This window comes from Clavelina lepadiformis, chromosome 1 (genome assembly GCF_947623445.1).
Source record: "Clavelina lepadiformis chromosome 1, kaClaLepa1.1, whole genome shotgun sequence".
NCBI lineage: Eukaryota > Metazoa > Chordata > Ascidiacea > Aplousobranchia > Clavelinidae > Clavelina > Clavelina lepadiformis.
The window spans coordinates 23250877-23268576 of record NC_135240.1 but is presented as its reverse complement, the minus strand read 5'-3'; the positions used below and the strand labels follow the sequence as shown (position 1 = coordinate 23268576).

At 39.4% G+C, this 17700-nt stretch overlaps 1 protein-coding gene across 2 annotated transcripts in view; it reads left to right on the top strand.

Moving 5' to 3' along the window:
• LOC143471246 (protocadherin Fat 4-like) overlaps nucleotides 1-16109 on the top strand; it is a 28441-nt gene extending 12332 nt beyond the window's left edge. Inside the window, exons 14-58 of one of the 2 annotated variants that reach the window (XM_076969771.1) lie at nucleotides 16-168; nucleotides 612-861; nucleotides 1049-1269; nucleotides 1481-1711; nucleotides 1843-2057; nucleotides 2178-2388; nucleotides 2538-2718; nucleotides 2871-3007; nucleotides 3089-3205; nucleotides 3300-3466; nucleotides 3613-3823; nucleotides 3950-4110; nucleotides 4201-4318; nucleotides 4447-4570; nucleotides 4689-4848; nucleotides 4950-5098; nucleotides 5213-5305; nucleotides 5440-5545; nucleotides 5644-5740; nucleotides 5844-6034; nucleotides 6204-6448; nucleotides 6575-6689; nucleotides 6819-6945; nucleotides 7047-7194; nucleotides 7388-7544; nucleotides 7663-7801; nucleotides 7904-8020; nucleotides 8135-8350; nucleotides 8485-8676; nucleotides 8804-8953; nucleotides 10037-10157; nucleotides 10327-10567; nucleotides 11127-11393; nucleotides 11488-11623; nucleotides 11768-11862; nucleotides 11955-12176; nucleotides 12379-12608; nucleotides 12732-12895; nucleotides 13086-13361; nucleotides 13494-13687; nucleotides 13770-14449; nucleotides 14526-14679; nucleotides 14836-15298; nucleotides 15406-15553; nucleotides 15688-16109. In XM_076969771.1, coding sequence (XP_076825886.1) covers nucleotides 16-168; nucleotides 612-861; nucleotides 1049-1269; nucleotides 1481-1711; nucleotides 1843-2057; nucleotides 2178-2388; nucleotides 2538-2718; nucleotides 2871-3007; nucleotides 3089-3205; nucleotides 3300-3466; nucleotides 3613-3823; nucleotides 3950-4110; nucleotides 4201-4318; nucleotides 4447-4570; nucleotides 4689-4848; nucleotides 4950-5098; nucleotides 5213-5305; nucleotides 5440-5545; nucleotides 5644-5740; nucleotides 5844-6034; nucleotides 6204-6448; nucleotides 6575-6689; nucleotides 6819-6945; nucleotides 7047-7194; nucleotides 7388-7544; nucleotides 7663-7801; nucleotides 7904-8020; nucleotides 8135-8350; nucleotides 8485-8676; nucleotides 8804-8953; nucleotides 10037-10157; nucleotides 10327-10567; nucleotides 11127-11393; nucleotides 11488-11623; nucleotides 11768-11862; nucleotides 11955-12176; nucleotides 12379-12608; nucleotides 12732-12895; nucleotides 13086-13361; nucleotides 13494-13687; nucleotides 13770-14449; nucleotides 14526-14679; nucleotides 14836-15298; nucleotides 15406-15553; nucleotides 15688-15913 — 8516 coding nt within the window. In that variant the 3' untranslated portion in view covers nucleotides 15914-16109. Of the gene's footprint in view, nucleotides 1-15; nucleotides 169-611; nucleotides 862-1048; nucleotides 1270-1480; nucleotides 1712-1842; nucleotides 2058-2177; nucleotides 2389-2537; nucleotides 2719-2870; nucleotides 3008-3088; nucleotides 3206-3299; nucleotides 3467-3612; nucleotides 3824-3949; nucleotides 4111-4200; nucleotides 4319-4446; nucleotides 4571-4688; nucleotides 4849-4949; nucleotides 5099-5212; nucleotides 5306-5439; nucleotides 5546-5643; nucleotides 5741-5843; nucleotides 6035-6203; nucleotides 6449-6574; nucleotides 6690-6818; nucleotides 6946-7046; nucleotides 7195-7387; nucleotides 7545-7662; nucleotides 7802-7903; nucleotides 8021-8134; nucleotides 8351-8484; nucleotides 8677-8803; nucleotides 8954-10036; nucleotides 10158-10326; nucleotides 10568-11126; nucleotides 11394-11487; nucleotides 11624-11767; nucleotides 11863-11954; nucleotides 12177-12378; nucleotides 12609-12731; nucleotides 12896-13085; nucleotides 13362-13493; nucleotides 13688-13769; nucleotides 14450-14525; nucleotides 14680-14835; nucleotides 15299-15402; nucleotides 15554-15687 lie in introns of both variants that reach the window. The other variant, XM_076969695.1, reaches the window with a different exon arrangement.
• Nucleotides 16110-17700: the final 1591 nt, after the last annotated feature.

Genomic DNA, 17700 nt, shown 5'->3' with positions numbered 1-17700 from the left:
TATTGCTATGTTTAGGGTTTTTCAATGACGCAATCGTTTATCTCAATATCGCTGACGTCAATGATAACTTACCGGTGTTTAAAGACCACGTCAGAGAAGTAGAAATACAAGAAGATGTCGAGCTTGGGTATTACGTCACAAAAATTAGAGCAACTGATGCAGACTTGGGTAAGGGACACAGCAAGCGAGAAGCAGCACAAAACCCAAATTAAATCTACTTAATAAACTCAAGCTTTCTTTTTAATTACTATAAAAGAGGCCAAAAGGTCGCTGTAATCTAAGTGACCTCATAGTGCAAATGTGTGGTAAAAGGATCAAAATTTGACTTAAAAATTATTGTATTATTAACGTGATATATATTGCTACTGTATAATAATCTCGTATACAGGTCATATAGGTCAGCGCCGTTAGTTCGATTTAGAATGCACTTATAAGAAATGTTTTAAGCAGCATCTGCTTTGCCAATGATAAGACAATATTACTTAAGTTATATTCGTTATTGCGTTCATGAAATAACACGAGAAATCGAAATTTCGTTTCCATCTGAAGATCGCTTGCGAGACGAGTTTGTGTGAAACCACTCTAATTCATATTAATACAAACTTGCTTAGATTTCAATGGATTTGTCGAGTACCAAATTGTGGCTGGTGACCCCATGGCACAGTTCATAATCAAGCCGGACAGCGGGGAAATAACTGTTCAAAAGCTGTTGGATCGGGAGAGGCAATCTGCATATGACCTCGTTATCATGGCCACTGACCTCGCCGAACCCACTGACCGTCTATCCTCTTTCACGAACTTGACCGTGAAAGTTCTTGATGTAAACGATAACCCTCCAGAACTAATCATGCCGCCGGCCGTGTAAGTATTGTACGCTGGTTGTCTATGTGCATATTATCTACATAACTAACGTAGTTTTATTGCATATATATATATCATATATATATATATATATATATATATATATATATCATTTGCTGTCAGTATAATTTCCATTCACCCTTAGGTAAAAGATCTTTTTACATGTTTATGTGTCACTTACATCCAGGTACATCCCAGAAGGCACTTCACCGGGCACTGAAGTACTAAATATTGACGCTTTTGACCTAGACGAAGTCGACTCGGTTTTTACGTATACGTTGATCTCTCAAATTCCAAGTGTCGCCTTTCAACTGGATCCAAAATCTGGTTCTTTAACCGTTGTTGCGGCTAATTTAGACCATGAAGTGACCGGGCGATTTCTTTTGACTGTTTCTGTGTCTGATGGAGGTAACTGATAAAGATAATCGTCGCACTCTTGTATAAAGGCTAATCGTGAGCTGGGGAATGTGTGCTTTTGTATAACAAGTCACTCGACATTCGACCTGATAGCTCCTGATAAACGCATTCCGCTACATAAGTTAGTGCCTACAACACGGTTTGCAATAACCATTAATAATAACTATTAATAATAACTTGCAAATACAATTAACTTCGGTAGGGTTCCTCACAGCATCCAGAAATCTGGATGTAGTCATCACTGACGTCAACAACAATGCACCGACCTTCTCCTCAATGAGTGTCGTCGCCAACATTCCTGAAGATGCTCCGACTGGAAGCTTCATTACTCAAGTTCAGGCTTCTGATCGTGATAAAGGATGGAATGGTTTTGTAAAGTACAGGCTGCTGTATTCGGAAGGTTCTAACAAAATTCAAGTGGACTCGACCACAGGTAAGTTGGATGAATCTTGTTTACGTATTATATCGGGATTAATTAAGTAATTTCATTTATGGTCGAACATATTAAGATATTTCACTTTTAAAAGCAGCTTTTGCATCATTTCATGGATCTTCACGTCACAGGTGTAATTTATTTGATTGGGAAGCTGGACTATGAGGAAACCTCCGGATACGAGCTCTTTATACAAAGTTACGATTCCGGCGTCCCATCGCTTTCTGCGAACATCACCGTCTTTATCAACGTGGAAGATGTGAACGACTGTGAGCCTATCCTCTCCCCAGACTATGCGTTGGTTAACGTAGCTGAGAATATGGATTCAGTTGTGGATATTGTGCAGGTGGTAATTCACAAATATGATTTGGTGTATCCATGCTGCAATTATATTCACCTACTGGATATTATGAAATGGGCATGGGTATATCCTCAGTATCTTTTACAATATCTCTTTGCTTTATAGTTTCAAGTATTTGACAATGATACTGGTAACGGCGGACGCGTGGATTTTCGTGCTGCTGTCGTCACCAGCGTTGTCAAGGATGGTGTTGCTGCTAGCGGTAGCTATGACGATCTTTTCCGCATTACCAACACCGGGCGGCTTCAAATTTTACGAGCCGTGGACAGAGAAGAAGTGGAACGTTTCACTGTGGTGGTTACGGCGGTAGACAGAGGTATATTGGATTAAAGAAACATGCTATGTGTAAAAGCTATCTAGATTTAAGATTTAAGATTCAATGAAGTCGCAGATATTGGCATTTACGTTGCGATTATATTAGGTTGTTCAACGTTAGTTATCGTTTCCTCTTTCTGGAACTTATAGGTTTTCCTTCACTCAGTGGATCAGCCAGTGTTCTTATATCAATAAAAGATGTTAACGAACACACTCCGGTCTTTAAACCAAGAACAATCAGAGCGGCGATCGCAGAAAACGCCACAGTGGGTACCCAAATATTCATGGCAACAGCGTTCGACGAAGATGGCGGAGAATATGGTGTTTTAAGGTAAGCGCCTTCTAAAAAGTTTTCTTCTACTGTCTTTAACTGAATGTTTGTAAAAATAACGTGGCTTTTGTACAACTTATACAAACCTTATTTTTCGGATTTCACCGTCTTGCAATAAGCAAGCTGTTAAAGAAATTCCGCTTTTGCTGCAGTTACGCAATAATTTCTCCTGAGACAAATCTACCGTTTATTATTGATCCATCGGATGGCGCAATCCTTCTCTCACAACCATTGAATTACGAGGAGCGCCCTCAATATACTTTCACCATTGTTGCTACCGATAGTTCAGGTAAGAATTTCAACCTGAACTAGATTGCTAGTTAGCTTTGCTCCATCAGAAGCAAATTTTAAAACTAGTTATTTTGTTTAGACTCTGAAGGGTCTGCGAGGTCTTCTTCTGCTTCTGTCACTGTCCATGTGCTTGATGTCAACGATCATTTTCCCGAATTCATGCAAAGTTCTTTCGATTTTTTTGCACCAACTAGCGGTACTTTCTTTTTACCTAACTTCTTGATGCGTGTGTGCTAACAAAAATACCATTTTTCTCGTATTTATACTTTTGTTGATTGTTTTGTCTACAGGTGGCGTATGCGGCGTTGTGTGGGCAGACGACCGAGATGCCAAGGAAAATGGACGAGTTTCATATGCACTGCTCTCTAGTGACACTGCGTTGCCATTTGAAATCGACTCTGCAACAGGAGTAATTTCTTCCACAGCAGCCTTTTCGTTGTCTTCTTACCAGTTTCAGGTACAACATAACAGCTGTGTACTTGTTGCGTGTTATTTTGAATAAATATGTTAAATGCCGAATGTTGTTGAATGCTGAAATGCACAATATTGCATATGTCGAATATGTCCTTTGTGTAAAAGAAGGAAACACATTTTCATTTTTAGGTGCAAGCGATGGACCACGGTTACAACCGTCTGTCATCAGTTGCCAACATCACTGTTGTTGTAAATAATGACGTATACCCGGTATTCACGTCAAGTCCAAGCACTACGTTTTCGATCATGGAAAACACTTCTCCAGAATCCGATCCCTTGTTTACTTTTCAAGCAACGTCTAGTCGGTCGGGATCGTTAGATATCAACTACAAAATCGTCGGTGGGTTAAATCAGTGATAAACTAAAGAATTCATTGTCATAAAAATCTATAGGATATATTTAACTCCTTGTCATGCTCATTGTAAGGTTAGTTATTTCTAGAAAGTGATCGTGTCTGGGTGTATAGGTGGAAACTTGAACGACTGCTTTGCCTTGGATCAAACAACAGGTCAGTTGAGACGTGTAAAATCCTTGGACCGGGAAATTACTTCGACTTTTTACCTTTGGATGGAGGCAAAAGATTCTGGAAGACCCACACTTTCATCTTATACGTCTATGACTGTCAAAGTATGAATCGTTCTGTGATCGATCCAATGAATATTTCTAGCTTCGTTTAGTTTAAAAACGTGCTGCTGAAATATTTATCATCACTTGCAGGTCCTCGATTTCAACGATAACGCGCCCAAATTTTCAATGTACATGTATTCCGGTTCCATCCCTGAAGGGGTTGTAGGCAGGAATATAATCACCCTTAGTGCAACTGATCCAGATACAAGTTAGTTAACCTGTTAAAAACTTGTACTATTTGCTCCTTTAACGAACTGGAAAAAACAGCTTTTTTGGAAAAATGCTTGAATCAAAGCTCGTTTTCGTTTGTTAGCGAAGTATACTTTCATGCATTAGATGCGGGAGGAGTGCTTGATTTCTCGATAGTTGAGGTCGAAAGCGAATATCCTGAAAGATTTCAAATAGATTCTTCTGGAACAATAACAAATTCAGTTCCGCTGGACAGAGAAGAAAAAGAAACGTGAGTTTATATTCTATCGGGTTTGCTTTCACTGTTCAAACTTTCCCTTTCGAAAATATCTCTTGTTTTATTTGCTCCGCCTCCAACGCATACTCCTAAATCGCTTTGGATTTTTCAGCTACTATCTCACCGTTTCGGCTTCAGACAAAGACAACCTAGCTAGCTCAGCAACTGTCATAATTACAGTGGAAGATGTCAATGACGATCCGCCTTCTTTCACAAGACTCTTTAGCGCCACCGTAAAGGAGAACGCTGCCGTCGGCGATTATGTGATTCAAGTAAATGCCATTGTAAAAGTATTTTTCGTTGTCGTTATAGAATGATGCCACGACTATATTTTAATTTTGAACGTAATGACAATTGCATCCAAATTGTTTAGATAACCAGCTTTGACCTGGATACAGCAGAAAACGCCCAAAATCAATACCGGTTTAGGCCTACTGACAACTTCAACGATACGTTTGTCATAGATTCAGTTACTGGAACAGTCAGGGTGAACAAAAAACTGGACAGAGAAAAACAGGCTAGGTATGGAAGATGTTGAATGTTGATGTGTGCGTTGCTGTATTGTCTTTGATAGAACGCATGTTTTAAGCACTATAATAAATCTATGTCTCTAATCTTTGGTTATTTAATCCACAGCTACCAACTTCTAGTAGAAGCGGAAGATGGTGCGTGGGTGACAAATACTCAAGTGGACATCACAGTTTCTGACGTCAATGATAATGCTCCAAAGTAAAATCATGTTTTAAAAGTGGCTTAGTTTCGTGTATGAAATTGCATCTTACAAAACATCTAGCAAAGCCATTTGTTCAACCGGAGTATGAAATATTAGGGTTTAAAAGCTTTGTTTTGTTACTTTTCCGTAGGTTTACAAACTTTAACCGAGATTTCAGAATACTCAATGAAACGTCTGCAGACTCTTTGATATTCAGTCTTGCATCTACAGATGCTGATGAAGGCCAGAATCAGGAGGTACTATTATTGCTCCATACTTAGTATCGGATCCTCTATCTTATAGACATAAGCTTGACATGAAACCCTTATATTTCAAACTACTGTCATTGCTACAGGTATGGTACAACATTGAAAGCAGCACCGATTACTTTACTATCAACCATACAACTGGCGAAGTATTTTCAACAAACTCTCTGACGTGTTCCCCCACTGGTATTCAGCTATAATTAGTTAGGAGAACGCAATTAACAGATATTTTCATTTTTACAACGTAGCTTTTGGTAAATGGTCCTTTAGCGATCGCTTTTCTGTGTAGATGCCAGTCGTATCTGCCCACTAAGATACGGTTTGACTGTGTCTGCAACTGACTCCGGAACTCCTCAACCTCTCTCAACATCCGTAACAGTCGACGTCATCATAGTTGCTTCTAATACGCATTTTCCTCTCTTCCGAGATGACTACTTGTTTCCAGTGGCTGTTCTACAGTCACAACCAGCTGGATCAACCGTAAGAAAATTAAAATGATATGTTCAGTTATACTGTTAGTCTGCATCAAAAAGTTATTTTTCCATGGCTTCGTATTTAACAATCTCTTATGGTACAGTCTCCCATATCTTGGCAAATATACCTTTATATCGTAGCCTATTTGTTTAAACTTTTTTTTATTAAATTAAAGGTGCTTTCTGTGACTGCAAGTGACGAAGATGGTGACATCATCACTTATGTGATTCTGGAAGGAGGTTATTCGTCTTATTTTGACATCAATTTGATGACTGGGGTCATAACTTCGTCACAATCGCTATTGCGTCTAACTCTCCGCACAGAAATTTCACTTATAGTTAGGGCCACAGATAACGGGTTACCACGAAAGTTTAGCGACCTGGTTGTTACTTTGGAAGTGGCAGAGAGTAACAATAACAGGTAACTATAGGTTTATGTGCAATTGCTCCATCAATCTTAAACGTCCCCATTTTTGTCTTCTAAGCGAAGTCTGCTGTCATAAGAAATAGTCACGTCATGTAGTTTACCTGTTTAATCTCTATGCAGGCCTGCATTCCTCCAACATTCTTATACGGCTTCACCGGTTGATGAAAATGCTTCCATTGGAAGTTTCGTTGTAAAAGTTGACGCTAACGATAATGATCATGGAATAAACGGAGAGGTAAGTTAAAACGTGGAAAACTATTTTTTTATATTTTCATAGAAACTGGTTCTTTGATTTTTTTTTGATTTAATGCAATTTTTATGAGAAGGTTCCGAAAAATGAATGCATTTATAAACATTCACTCAGGTCCAATATAGCCTACACGTTGAAGACGCTGATAAACCTTTCCGAATTAATTCAAAAACGGGTGTTATTTCCGTATCTTCTCATCTGGATTATGAGACAAAGACATCATATCATCTAACGGTGATAGGTAACATTTTGCTATTATTTTACATATTAAATTTAGCATTAGAAGAAATATTGTAGCGAATGAAAATTAATTCATATTCATCAATAATTTTTTGTACTTAGCGTCAGACCGTGCTGTGACGTCACTCAGTGATCAAACTAGAGTGGAAATCCCCATCAATGACGTCAATGACCAATCTCCTCGATTTAACTCTTCGTATTTTGTTGCATACGTCACAGAAAGCATACCACCTCGGACGCATGTGACAAGGTAAGAACAGCAAGTCATACATTCCATTTTAAACTGATGTTTACTATCAGGGTAACTAATTAACCGGCAAATATATACATAGCATGACCAATTGATGGTCCAGGTCTCGTGAAACCAATAGGGCTCTTTCATCAAAGTATAATCTGTTATAATCACATGCTATGACTATCTAAAACATGTATGTGCAATACAGGATTCAGGCCACGGATTCAGACAGTGGAGAAAACGCGATAGGTTTCTACAGCATTGCACCACAAAAGGAATTGATGATTCGAACTCTCACTGGAGATATATCCACGGCACCCGATACATATTTGGATTACGAAACAACGACCAATCTCAATTTTGAGGTAAAATTTTATATTGTGCTTGTGTCGGGATCTCCTCATGAAAATTGTCTCACAGAAATTCTTTTCCAGAAATAATTTCAAAATTGACCTGCACAGATATCGCTTGGTTTAATTTCAGGTAATTGTTTCGGACGGTGCTATTGCTTCTTTCACGGACCGCGCAAACCTCACACTTCATATAATCGATGTAAACGAATATGCTCCGGAATTTGTTTCCCCTGTTTTCAGCTTTTTTACTTCTGTGAACAGTGCACCAGGTAGCTTTTTTAACATAAATAATACAATACAACAGCATGAAATGATTCGGTAAAATTAACATATTGCCATTAGCATAAATAATAGATCTATTTGTTGCGCAGGTGAAGCAATCACTCAACTCAATGTTACTGATGCAGATGGCGGGTCCAGAGGCGTAGTATTTTTCCACTTGGCTGGCTGGAGTGAAGGCAGAGGTTTTGAGATCGATCGATTCTCAGGTTGGTAGCTACTTGAACACAGATGTGATTGCAAAAAAACCTATCGCAATTCATACCGTTAAAGTTCTACAAATTACTTGTCACAAGTAAATGATTGACTCGTTTGTCTCACAGGTGAGCTTTCTGTCTCTGAAGGAGCAACTCTAGATTTGGGAGACAAAATTCCTCTCACCATAATAGCAAAGAATCCTGGAAGCTATATGCCAGACAAGACTGCTATGATAGATGTTGAAATTTCAATAGTAACAGATGAATGCTTAAGAGAGCCATGCAAGAACGGCGGAACATGCCAGGATGGTCCTGAAAGTTTCATATGCTCCTGTGCCCTTGGTATGCCCTCACAACTATCGTGCTGGATAAGATTTCGATGCCTGAAAACAAATGTAGTTTACGACTTGTGGACCTTCTTAAATCGTTCAGCTACAGAAAATAAACTAAAAATGTCACACTTTACTGTTCGACAGGTTACTCGGGACAGCTTTGCGAGATCGACATCGACGACTGCGTTTCCAATCCTTGCAAGAATGATGCCACGTGCACCGACCTGGTTGCTGACTTTGAGTGCAACTGTCCGGTGGGGTATGAAGGAAAAGTATGCGATCAAGACATTGACTTCTGCTTTAGCGCTCCATGTTTAAACGGTGGAACTTGCAAAGGTATATACACAAGTTCGACGCTTACAGAACGTTCAGTGAATGACTTTTTTATCAGGAAACGGAGCGACAGGTCTTGTTTTGTTACGTTGGTCGCTTTCCATCACTCTGAAATCTTGTTTTTTTGCAGATGGACTTCAAACCGACACCTGTCAGTGCCCTTTTGGAGCGAGCGGGAATAATTGCGAGGTCAATAGTCTTGGCTTTGAATCTCTATCTTATCTTACCTTACCAACGCTCGACCAAGCAAGCAATAGAATTGCATTTGAATTTGCAACAGGTTTATTCGTCGTTCTCAATTACTTGTCACGGTTGTATATCAGCTGAGTGACAGTTTATTTGAGTGACAGTTCATTTGAGTGACATAATTGCAGTTCATTTGAGTGACACATTGATAAGTACTGTTTAATTCATTTGAGTGACACATTGATAAGGACAGTGAAATTCATTTGAGTGACAGATTGACATTTGTTGATTAAGTTGCAGTTGCTGTTAATTAGTAAATGCAGAGATGACAACACACACAAGACAAAGTTTAGAGAAAAAACAACTAAGAATCCTCAACCATCTCGTCCAATTCTTCTGTTAGTTCCGCAGTTGGTCCGATCTTCAAATTACGCGCAATTCGGCGGAGAAATACTTCCTGTGGAAGGTCTTCTTGCTGGGAAAACAAATTTCCAATGCGGGTTTCTTTTTGCCTTGTCATACGCGATCGGCGCAATGGTGTCGATGCACCAAATTCAAGGCGAAAGAGTTCTTGGGAAACTCTATGATGCTCGCTTTGAAACTCTTCAATTATTTTGAAAATGCTTTGGTGGTATCTGTTAACAATTGCATTGAAGCGGTGATGCCAGGCCTCCTGGATGTTATTTGTACGTGCAAGACCTGATTGTTGGAGTTGGCTGACACTCCAAAAATCAGGTGAGAAGAGGGGAGGGTGTCGATTTGTAGGGCGACGGTTGATTGGTCGTCTTCCTCGGCGCGTTGCGGTTTGGATTGGGCGGCCTAAAACGTACACTTCTTCGAAATATCTGAAAATTTCTGCCTCATTTGGTGAAGCGTCTTGTGAAAGAACTGCAAATGCAGATGGTATTGCGTCAGCCTCTAAGAAGCTTAGCGCAAACAATGTTCTGATCTTTAAATTGAAATGAACTGTCACTCAAATGAACTGTCACTCAGTTGAGCATGAATTATTTGTCACTCAAATGAACGTTAAAAGAATGTGTCACTCAAATGAGCTGTCACTCAAATGAGCTGTCACTCAGCTGATCAACTACCACTTGTCACACATACATTTCCTTTCTCCTGGGTCTGATCTCTGTTTCTAAGCACTAACGATAACCAAACATATAATTTCTTTTAGTTTCAACTTCTGCTTTACTATTTTACAACCATGCACAACATGGTGCTTCATTTGTAGCACTTGAGGTCATTGATGGGGGTATGAGGCTGTCTTACAACTTAGGAGCTTTTACTGATAACAGGTATAGCTATTGGGAAATAGTATGGTAATAGTGTATGGTATGGTAGTATGGAAATAATGGTATTTATATCTTACATAACACATCTCTATGTTCATTGATCTCTCTATAACACTTCACAGAAGTAAATGTTAAGATAAAAACTCTGATTCCTTTCACTACGCTATTGCAGAGCCACAAGCTTAAACGTTGGAGAGGGCTTGGATGACGGATCGTGGCATCATGTTACAGTGGTTATTGACAGCGCCGGAGCAAATGTAACACTGGATCGCTGCCTTGATTTTAGCAATGGATGCTTCGTGTTTCAATCCCACAGTGATTCATCATCCCGGCCCTTCGCTAACCTGCAGACAGAAAATTTATACTTTGGAGGGATACCTGACCTGACTGTGATTACCGAACGACCAAACCAGGTACATGGCTTTCTGAGCAAAGATTAAAAATATTGTTCAAGATTAACGTTTTTCTTCTGTAATTTTGTAAACTTCTGACACTCTGCATACAACGACTTTACCCAAGTCAGATTCCAGCCACATTTTCAATTATTCAAATGACTCAATGTCACGTGTAGTCGAGTCATTGTTTGGATTCTGTTTTTGACATTAAAGCAAAAACGGCTTTGCTTTGTTTGCCCAAATACAAACGTTTCTGTGCAACTTGCCGTATAAAGTCTATAAAGAACTTTAAAGCGTAATCCAAAATAATTACGCAAATTTTGTAAAACCTGGAAACGTTCCTTGCTGATAGCGGCGGGATTTTGCTTCCTGTTGAACTTGTTTTTAGACGTTAATTTGCTCAACTTGACTCGAGTCACTTTATCCAAAAGATTCAACTTGGCTTGAATCTTGAAAGTAAATGGATGAACTTTACTTGTGACTTGAGTTTGATGACTTGGTTAAGACGCTGACTTTTTGTCATCTTATATCACGGCCACTTATTCGTCACTGTGTGTTTTAAATTTCTTTCCTGAAGATTTCTTCCTACGATTTTGTGGGATGCATCAGGGAGTTTGATTTTAACAACTTGTTGGTTGAAAGCACTTCCTCATCCGCTATCGTGACCAATAGTCATGTCGTAAACGGCTGTCCCCGAAGCAATGGTGCACAAACTGCAGATGCATGTACCACTCAAGTTGGTACCAAAGTGTGTGGAGAGGGGTCAAGTTGTGTTGATCAGTGGTCGTCCGTTTTGTGCCAATGTACGGATGATCGATCTGGAAAAACCTGTCAAAACACAAGAGTAAGTTACTAGTGTTAATGAATTAAGAATGTTTTTTTGTAGAGAGATATTTGGCAAATTTTGCTTTTGCTTACTACTAAATCAATTATTTTAGACCGGATCAACTTTTAACGGCAATTCCTTCCTTGCATACAATTTCCTACAAGATTACATACAACAGAGCGCTATCACGGCGTCCGGAGCTTTGCTTTCTCCTCCATCTCGCAAGAAAAGGGAAACTGTTCCAACTGGTAAACATCTTTAGAATAATCCAAACTGTATTGAATAAATTACTTCATTCTTCTTGTTCCTTATGGTATAAAATTATATATTCTGTATAAATGTAAGTGTATATATGCGCACTGTTGATTGTGGACTTTTTTTTATCGTTTCAGAGTCTTCTATATCAGTTCGCTTCAGAACACGTCAAAGTAATGGATTGATTTATTTCATTAAAAGCCCCACAACTACACCTTCTGCCTCACTGCAGGTACAGTTAAACTGTACTAATATAGCCTTAAATTTAACGACTAGTTTAGGAATAAGACTTGGATTTCCACTTCTTTTTTGGGTTTAATGAAGGTGGAAAACAAGGCTCTTGTGTATACCTTCTCCACATCAACTGGCATGATGGAGCAAACGGTAACTTCTGATGTTACGAACGGGCAGTGGCACACAGCAGTTGTTCGCATCGTGTCTATGGCATCAGATGTTGAAATATTTTTTTCTGTCGATGGTGAAGAAAAAGGCAGAGAAACCTATTCTGGTGGTATCATGGATTTCTCAGATCCAACTCAAGTGGAGGTGAGTTTAAAATTCTGGAAAGCAGCCCATTTATTTAGGGTTGGGTGTTGAACATTGATGAAGTAATTATATGCGTCCGCCGGCTACGTCATGGGCTCAAGTAATAAATTAAAATCACGTACCTGAACCAACCCATGTCTTTTAATCGCAGAACCGAAACCACATTAGTTAAAGTGTCTTAAAAAGTATGTTTACAATGCAGACCATCTACGTTGGGGGGGCGCCGACTGATCTTTCCCTTCCGTCGTTCAATGGTTGTGTATTCAGCTTCAAAATAAACAATCAATCCCAACCGTTGGCGGATGACGGTGGAAGTTCATTACTAACCGTGCAAAACGGAAGTTCAGGGTCTGCGGTTGAGCTCGGCTGTACCGGGAAGAATGTTTGCGCATCAAGCCCTTGCCCAGCCTTGCTGTACTGCAAAGACGTATGGTGAGGACTATTATATTCTTTGAGAATCGTAATGTTTGAAGCTAGGATGTTTTTTATTATCTTCACGTTGTCGTCATTATCAAACGTGTATCATGTTAAGCCAAAGCCGTATACTTTTTATAGGAACGATTATGAGTGCATTCCATTAGGATCGTGTTTAAGTTCGCCGTGTTTAAACAATGGAGATTGTAAGCCAGGAACTGGCGAATTTTATTCTTGCCAATGTTCGACCTTCTTCAGCGGGCAGAATTGCGAGACATACATCCCTTGCATTGACTTCAGTTGTGGTAAGCTACTTCTTTGCCTCGGAAAGTATATAAAGCTTCCCCTCCCTGAAAAAGGTTTCTTGAATATACTGATTGGTTTCTTAAATGAAAACGTTTATACACGCATACCAGCTTCCAAAAATCCGTTTATTCTTATATCTCTTTACACGATCATTTCGGCAATAATAAGTTGATTGTTACTCACATGTAGGATCGAATCAAGTATGTGAACCTTCAGTCGCTGAAGCTGGTAACACAACATGCAGATGTGCTGATGGCAATGCCTCTGTGAACGGGGAATGCGTAGCCACGGGCGGAGTTGACTGGTGGGTGTTTTTGGTAGCGGCTCTCGCGTCGATCATCGTGTTTGCTTTAGTGATTTGGATTTTAAGAAAGTGGCATATTAGTCGTTTGGTGAAAGGAACTGCAACTCCGGGCAAAGGTGGCTCACATACCGCAAAGACAACACCGGCTAAACTTGAAAATGGTAAGTTGTTGCTGCTATGTATAGGCTACAAGCGTATGAAATTAAGGTTGCGACTGCAGTACGTATAATAATGTGATGATAATAAAGACCCTATATTATGACCCTTGTTCATGGAAAAACTCTGCAATGTAGGAAATGGTCAAATTGGAAGAAGCAACGAAAGTTACGAATTTGACCAGATAACTAATTCTTCGCGTGGCAATCTTCCACGGCCAGATTTGCTGTCGGAAGATGTTCGGATTGTTGATGCAGAGACTGTTATTTTATCAGATCAGTCTACTTCCTTAATGGCTTCTCCAAAATCAACCGAATCTTCATCTATAAGAGTAATTGTTAACATTTTTTAGAAGATTTTTTCAGAATCTGTTGTTCGTTCACTAAAATAAAGTATACTTTATTCTTCTTCAGGACCTTTCGCCAGACAGTCCAGTGTCAATGCCAATCGAAGCGCCACAACCTAAACCGCGAAGTTTAGCGAATTCGAACGTGTCAAAGTCGCATTCTCCTTTGCCATCGTATGAAGCATTGATGCGTGAAAGAAAAGAAAGCTCGACTGAGGACAGGAACTCAGACGAAATTTCCAGCAGTGCCAGTACTTTGCCAGCAAATTACGCCAGCGACCGAGAATTTATAACGAACAGAACAATGCAGAAGCGTTCAAGGTTTCGATTTGATTCACCAGATATTCAGTACGATTTACAACAAACTTTGCCTGATTCAAGTTCTGCATCTCGGAGCGCTTCCTCCGTGTGTCCACCGTCTTCAGTTGGAAGCAAGTCACATTCTTCAAGCACGTATCACCCGAGGAGCGTAATTAGCATGAAAGATTCCCTGACAGGAAGCCCCAGTAGCAGGAACACAAGTTCAACTGCACCACCAAGGACAATGAACTTTTTGGCAATAAAAACTCCTTACATTACTAATGGGAAAACATCGCCATACCTACCGCGCGATAGGTCTGGGCCTCTATTTTCCATGGACAGAGCATCCCCTTACTTTCTTACCGGAAAAACATCTCCAGTTAAAAATCCTTCACATATTTCGTTTAAAGATGACAGGTTATTGAATCAAGGGATGTATACACCGAGGTACGTACGTTAGCACTCACTATATATAGCCTACTTATAGCTTTGTAACCGGCATGACCAATCATTTGTTTCGCAGCTTGCATGCTGAGCACAGACAGACACCTTCTAGTAACTATTCCAGAAAGATTTCGGGGTCTATGGCATCTTCCACAAATTCTTCCTCTTCTTCCAGTGACCCTGCTGGTTTAGGGTCTCAAGCAAAGCCGGCCACTATTGTAGACATGGTTCAAGTAAGACGTTTCGTTTTGTGATTACACAAAATGAAAACTACTATTAAGTTCTGCTTTTCATAGAGATAAAGCTTATCTGTAGCTGTGTCTTCATGGTCTTTTGGCTTTGTTTCAAATAGCATTCCACGTTAATCGTTCGTTTCAAATTTTCCGCAGCAAATAAACGGATTTGTCGGCTTAACTAACGATGAGATTGAGGCCTTGAACGAAAACCCCCAAGCATCCTTCCGATCAACGTCTGCTTCCAGTCATAGTAGCTCAGTTGATGATCCTCCCTCAACAGCTCGAGATAAGAATATTTGCTTAAAAGGGGCATACTTACCGCCTCATTTGAATCCGGCCAACCGCCCATCGTCCTTGCCTGGTCGCAGGATCGACCGTGTTCCAGTGACGTCAAGGAGCAAGACACCTATGTTGTCACAGCCCGCTTACCCCTACAAGCCCTCTGCTGCTCCATTTCCAGTATATCCTGCGCTTCCTGTTCATCTTCAACCATCAGATCTTATGCAACCTCCTGATACCAGTTCAGATGAAGACGATGAATTTTATCCTGGACGCTTCACTGGGAATAAGAAGAAAGACCTTAACGCTCACCATGAAAGCGATCCTGTTAACAGAGGTAAATTTATCACTAGTCAGTTTAGGAGGAAAACATACGATTGTAAACTTGGATATTTCCTACTTTCTTTAAAGCGTTGATTTAAAACTTATTCTTTGTTACAGCAGGCTTGTCAACAACCATACCTGACGGCAAAAACGGACTGCAGCTTGACTTTCTTATGCCATACGGAAGACAATATGAAGGTTTAGCAGCAATATTTGAAGAACTTGCTGCTCTCCCTTCGCACGATGATAACGACGACATAACATCCGGGTATGAGTTAAACAAGTTATAGCCTAGTTAGCTTGCTCTCTTTGTACCGTAAACTAGGCTTACGTCGCCAATCCAATGAAACCAATAGCATTTTACTAGTTACCAGGCACTAAATGATTAACGCTATTTTGTAGAACCTACTCGGAAACATCGCTTACCGTTAGAAATGTTGATTCTCAACTTGCAACAAGATCAACCCCCACAATGAAGATGTCTTACCCTTCAAAAGATCATCAAAACACTTTCCGACCTGCCTCACATGGCACTAGATCACGTTCTTCCATGTCACCAAGCAGTGCTACTTCTCGGTCTTCCACGTCGCAATCAACGAACCGAAAAAGACAGGAACTTTACGTGTAGTTATTTTTCGACATAGTCGTGCAATGGCTTCTGTATCCGCTATAATAACGTTGTGTATTGCGAAAAAGTTTTTTCATTTTTATCGCTGGTATTTTTTTGTTATTTGTTTCTGCCTAAAGGATTTTTTTCTTGCCGTTGACTTTTTAAAGTGTCCAGTTATATTTTCTAATACATTCAATAAATGGAAAAAGTTGTATTTTTGCCACCTGAGTTAAAGTAGACGAACTATATCTAAGAAAGTAGCCGCCTAAATGTTTTTCGGAATTAAAAGCACAACCACGTGTAGTACTGTAGGCTACTTCAATAAAAGCAGATGGTAACAGATTGTTAACGAAACTTCCCAGTTTATATCTTTAGTGCAAGATGTGTTTCATTAATCTTTTTGCAATCAAATAATGTGCTAGAATGTGTTTGACTTTAGCCCTAAGACATGCATGATAAGTAAATATCATGATATGTATCAATATCATATCAATATCAAACATGCATGATAAACTTAAATATCAGCATATAGAGTATAGTCTACTACTCTACTTATAATGAAAACTTGGAGGGAACAACATGCAATAAAGTAAACAAACTAAGCTTGCGGGCACTTAAAAGCTACAGTATTATGATATTGCGTTAATGTTAACTAACTCACAGTTATGGTGCTTCAGCACGTTTGGTAAAATGGATTTTTGACAACTTGCTTATAAGGGAAGCCGATGTTTGTGCAACTTTACGTAATATTAATATATAAGTCGTCGTTGTTAGGTATATTGTTGAATTTTGTTGTGTTGACATGCGAGCTAAAGTTTCCGTTATTCCCTCTATGTGTAGTGAACAAATGCACTTTTCGCAAACCAATTATGATAATAACCTACGTAATAGGCTGATTTTTTTCGATAGGCCTACTAACGATTGTCGTTGAACCATATTTCGTTCAACCATATAGGGCAGGGGTGGGCAAACTACAGCCCGCGGGCCGCATGCGGCCCGAAGGTCCATTTTATGCGGCCCGCCGGCACTTGCAGAAACTCCTACGCATCACTTATTGTTTTAATTAAACAGGTTAATTAAACAGTGAACAGTTGCACAAGTCTCATTAACTTTTGTGATGATGATTGCATAGCTTTAAACGTAACTGAGTGTGAAATACAAAAATTGTGTTTAATATGAATATGCGTTTATTTACACACCGGGTAAGTTTTCCTACTTTGTAATGAGAGTGTGCGGCCCCCCGGCTGCAACATTTTTTCAAATGTGGCCCTCAGTACAAAAAGTTTGCCCACCCCTGATATAGGGTGTTTTTATAGGATCTGTAATTTTGCTGCTGATTGGGCTAAAATTTTAAAGGCAGCGTAATTCTTTCTTTTAAAGGTATTTTACCCATAAAATTTTTGATGTCATTTAGACTAATTAGAGCAGGGTTGTCTAACATTTTTGGCCAAAGGGCCACATGCGATTTACGAATGATTGCGCGGGCCACTTGAGTGTTTACTGCTAATTTCTAATTAAAACCCTCACACCAAAATTCTAATCTTAGAAATAAAATGTGATGCAATAATATCAACTTGAACAGTTGAGCACTTCTGCACTAGAGACTATAGTAACTTATATTATCTATCTATTGCTCTATTATCTATTATCTCTACTGCCTATTGCTCTATATAACTTATAGTTTAAACTTTAAAGCAATAGACAAAGAAAGCAAACAATTAATGTCAATTTCTCGAAATGTAAGTTCGCCATAAATTATGTAGGCGATTCAGTTGATACTATAAGTCATTTCGAAAAATATCGCG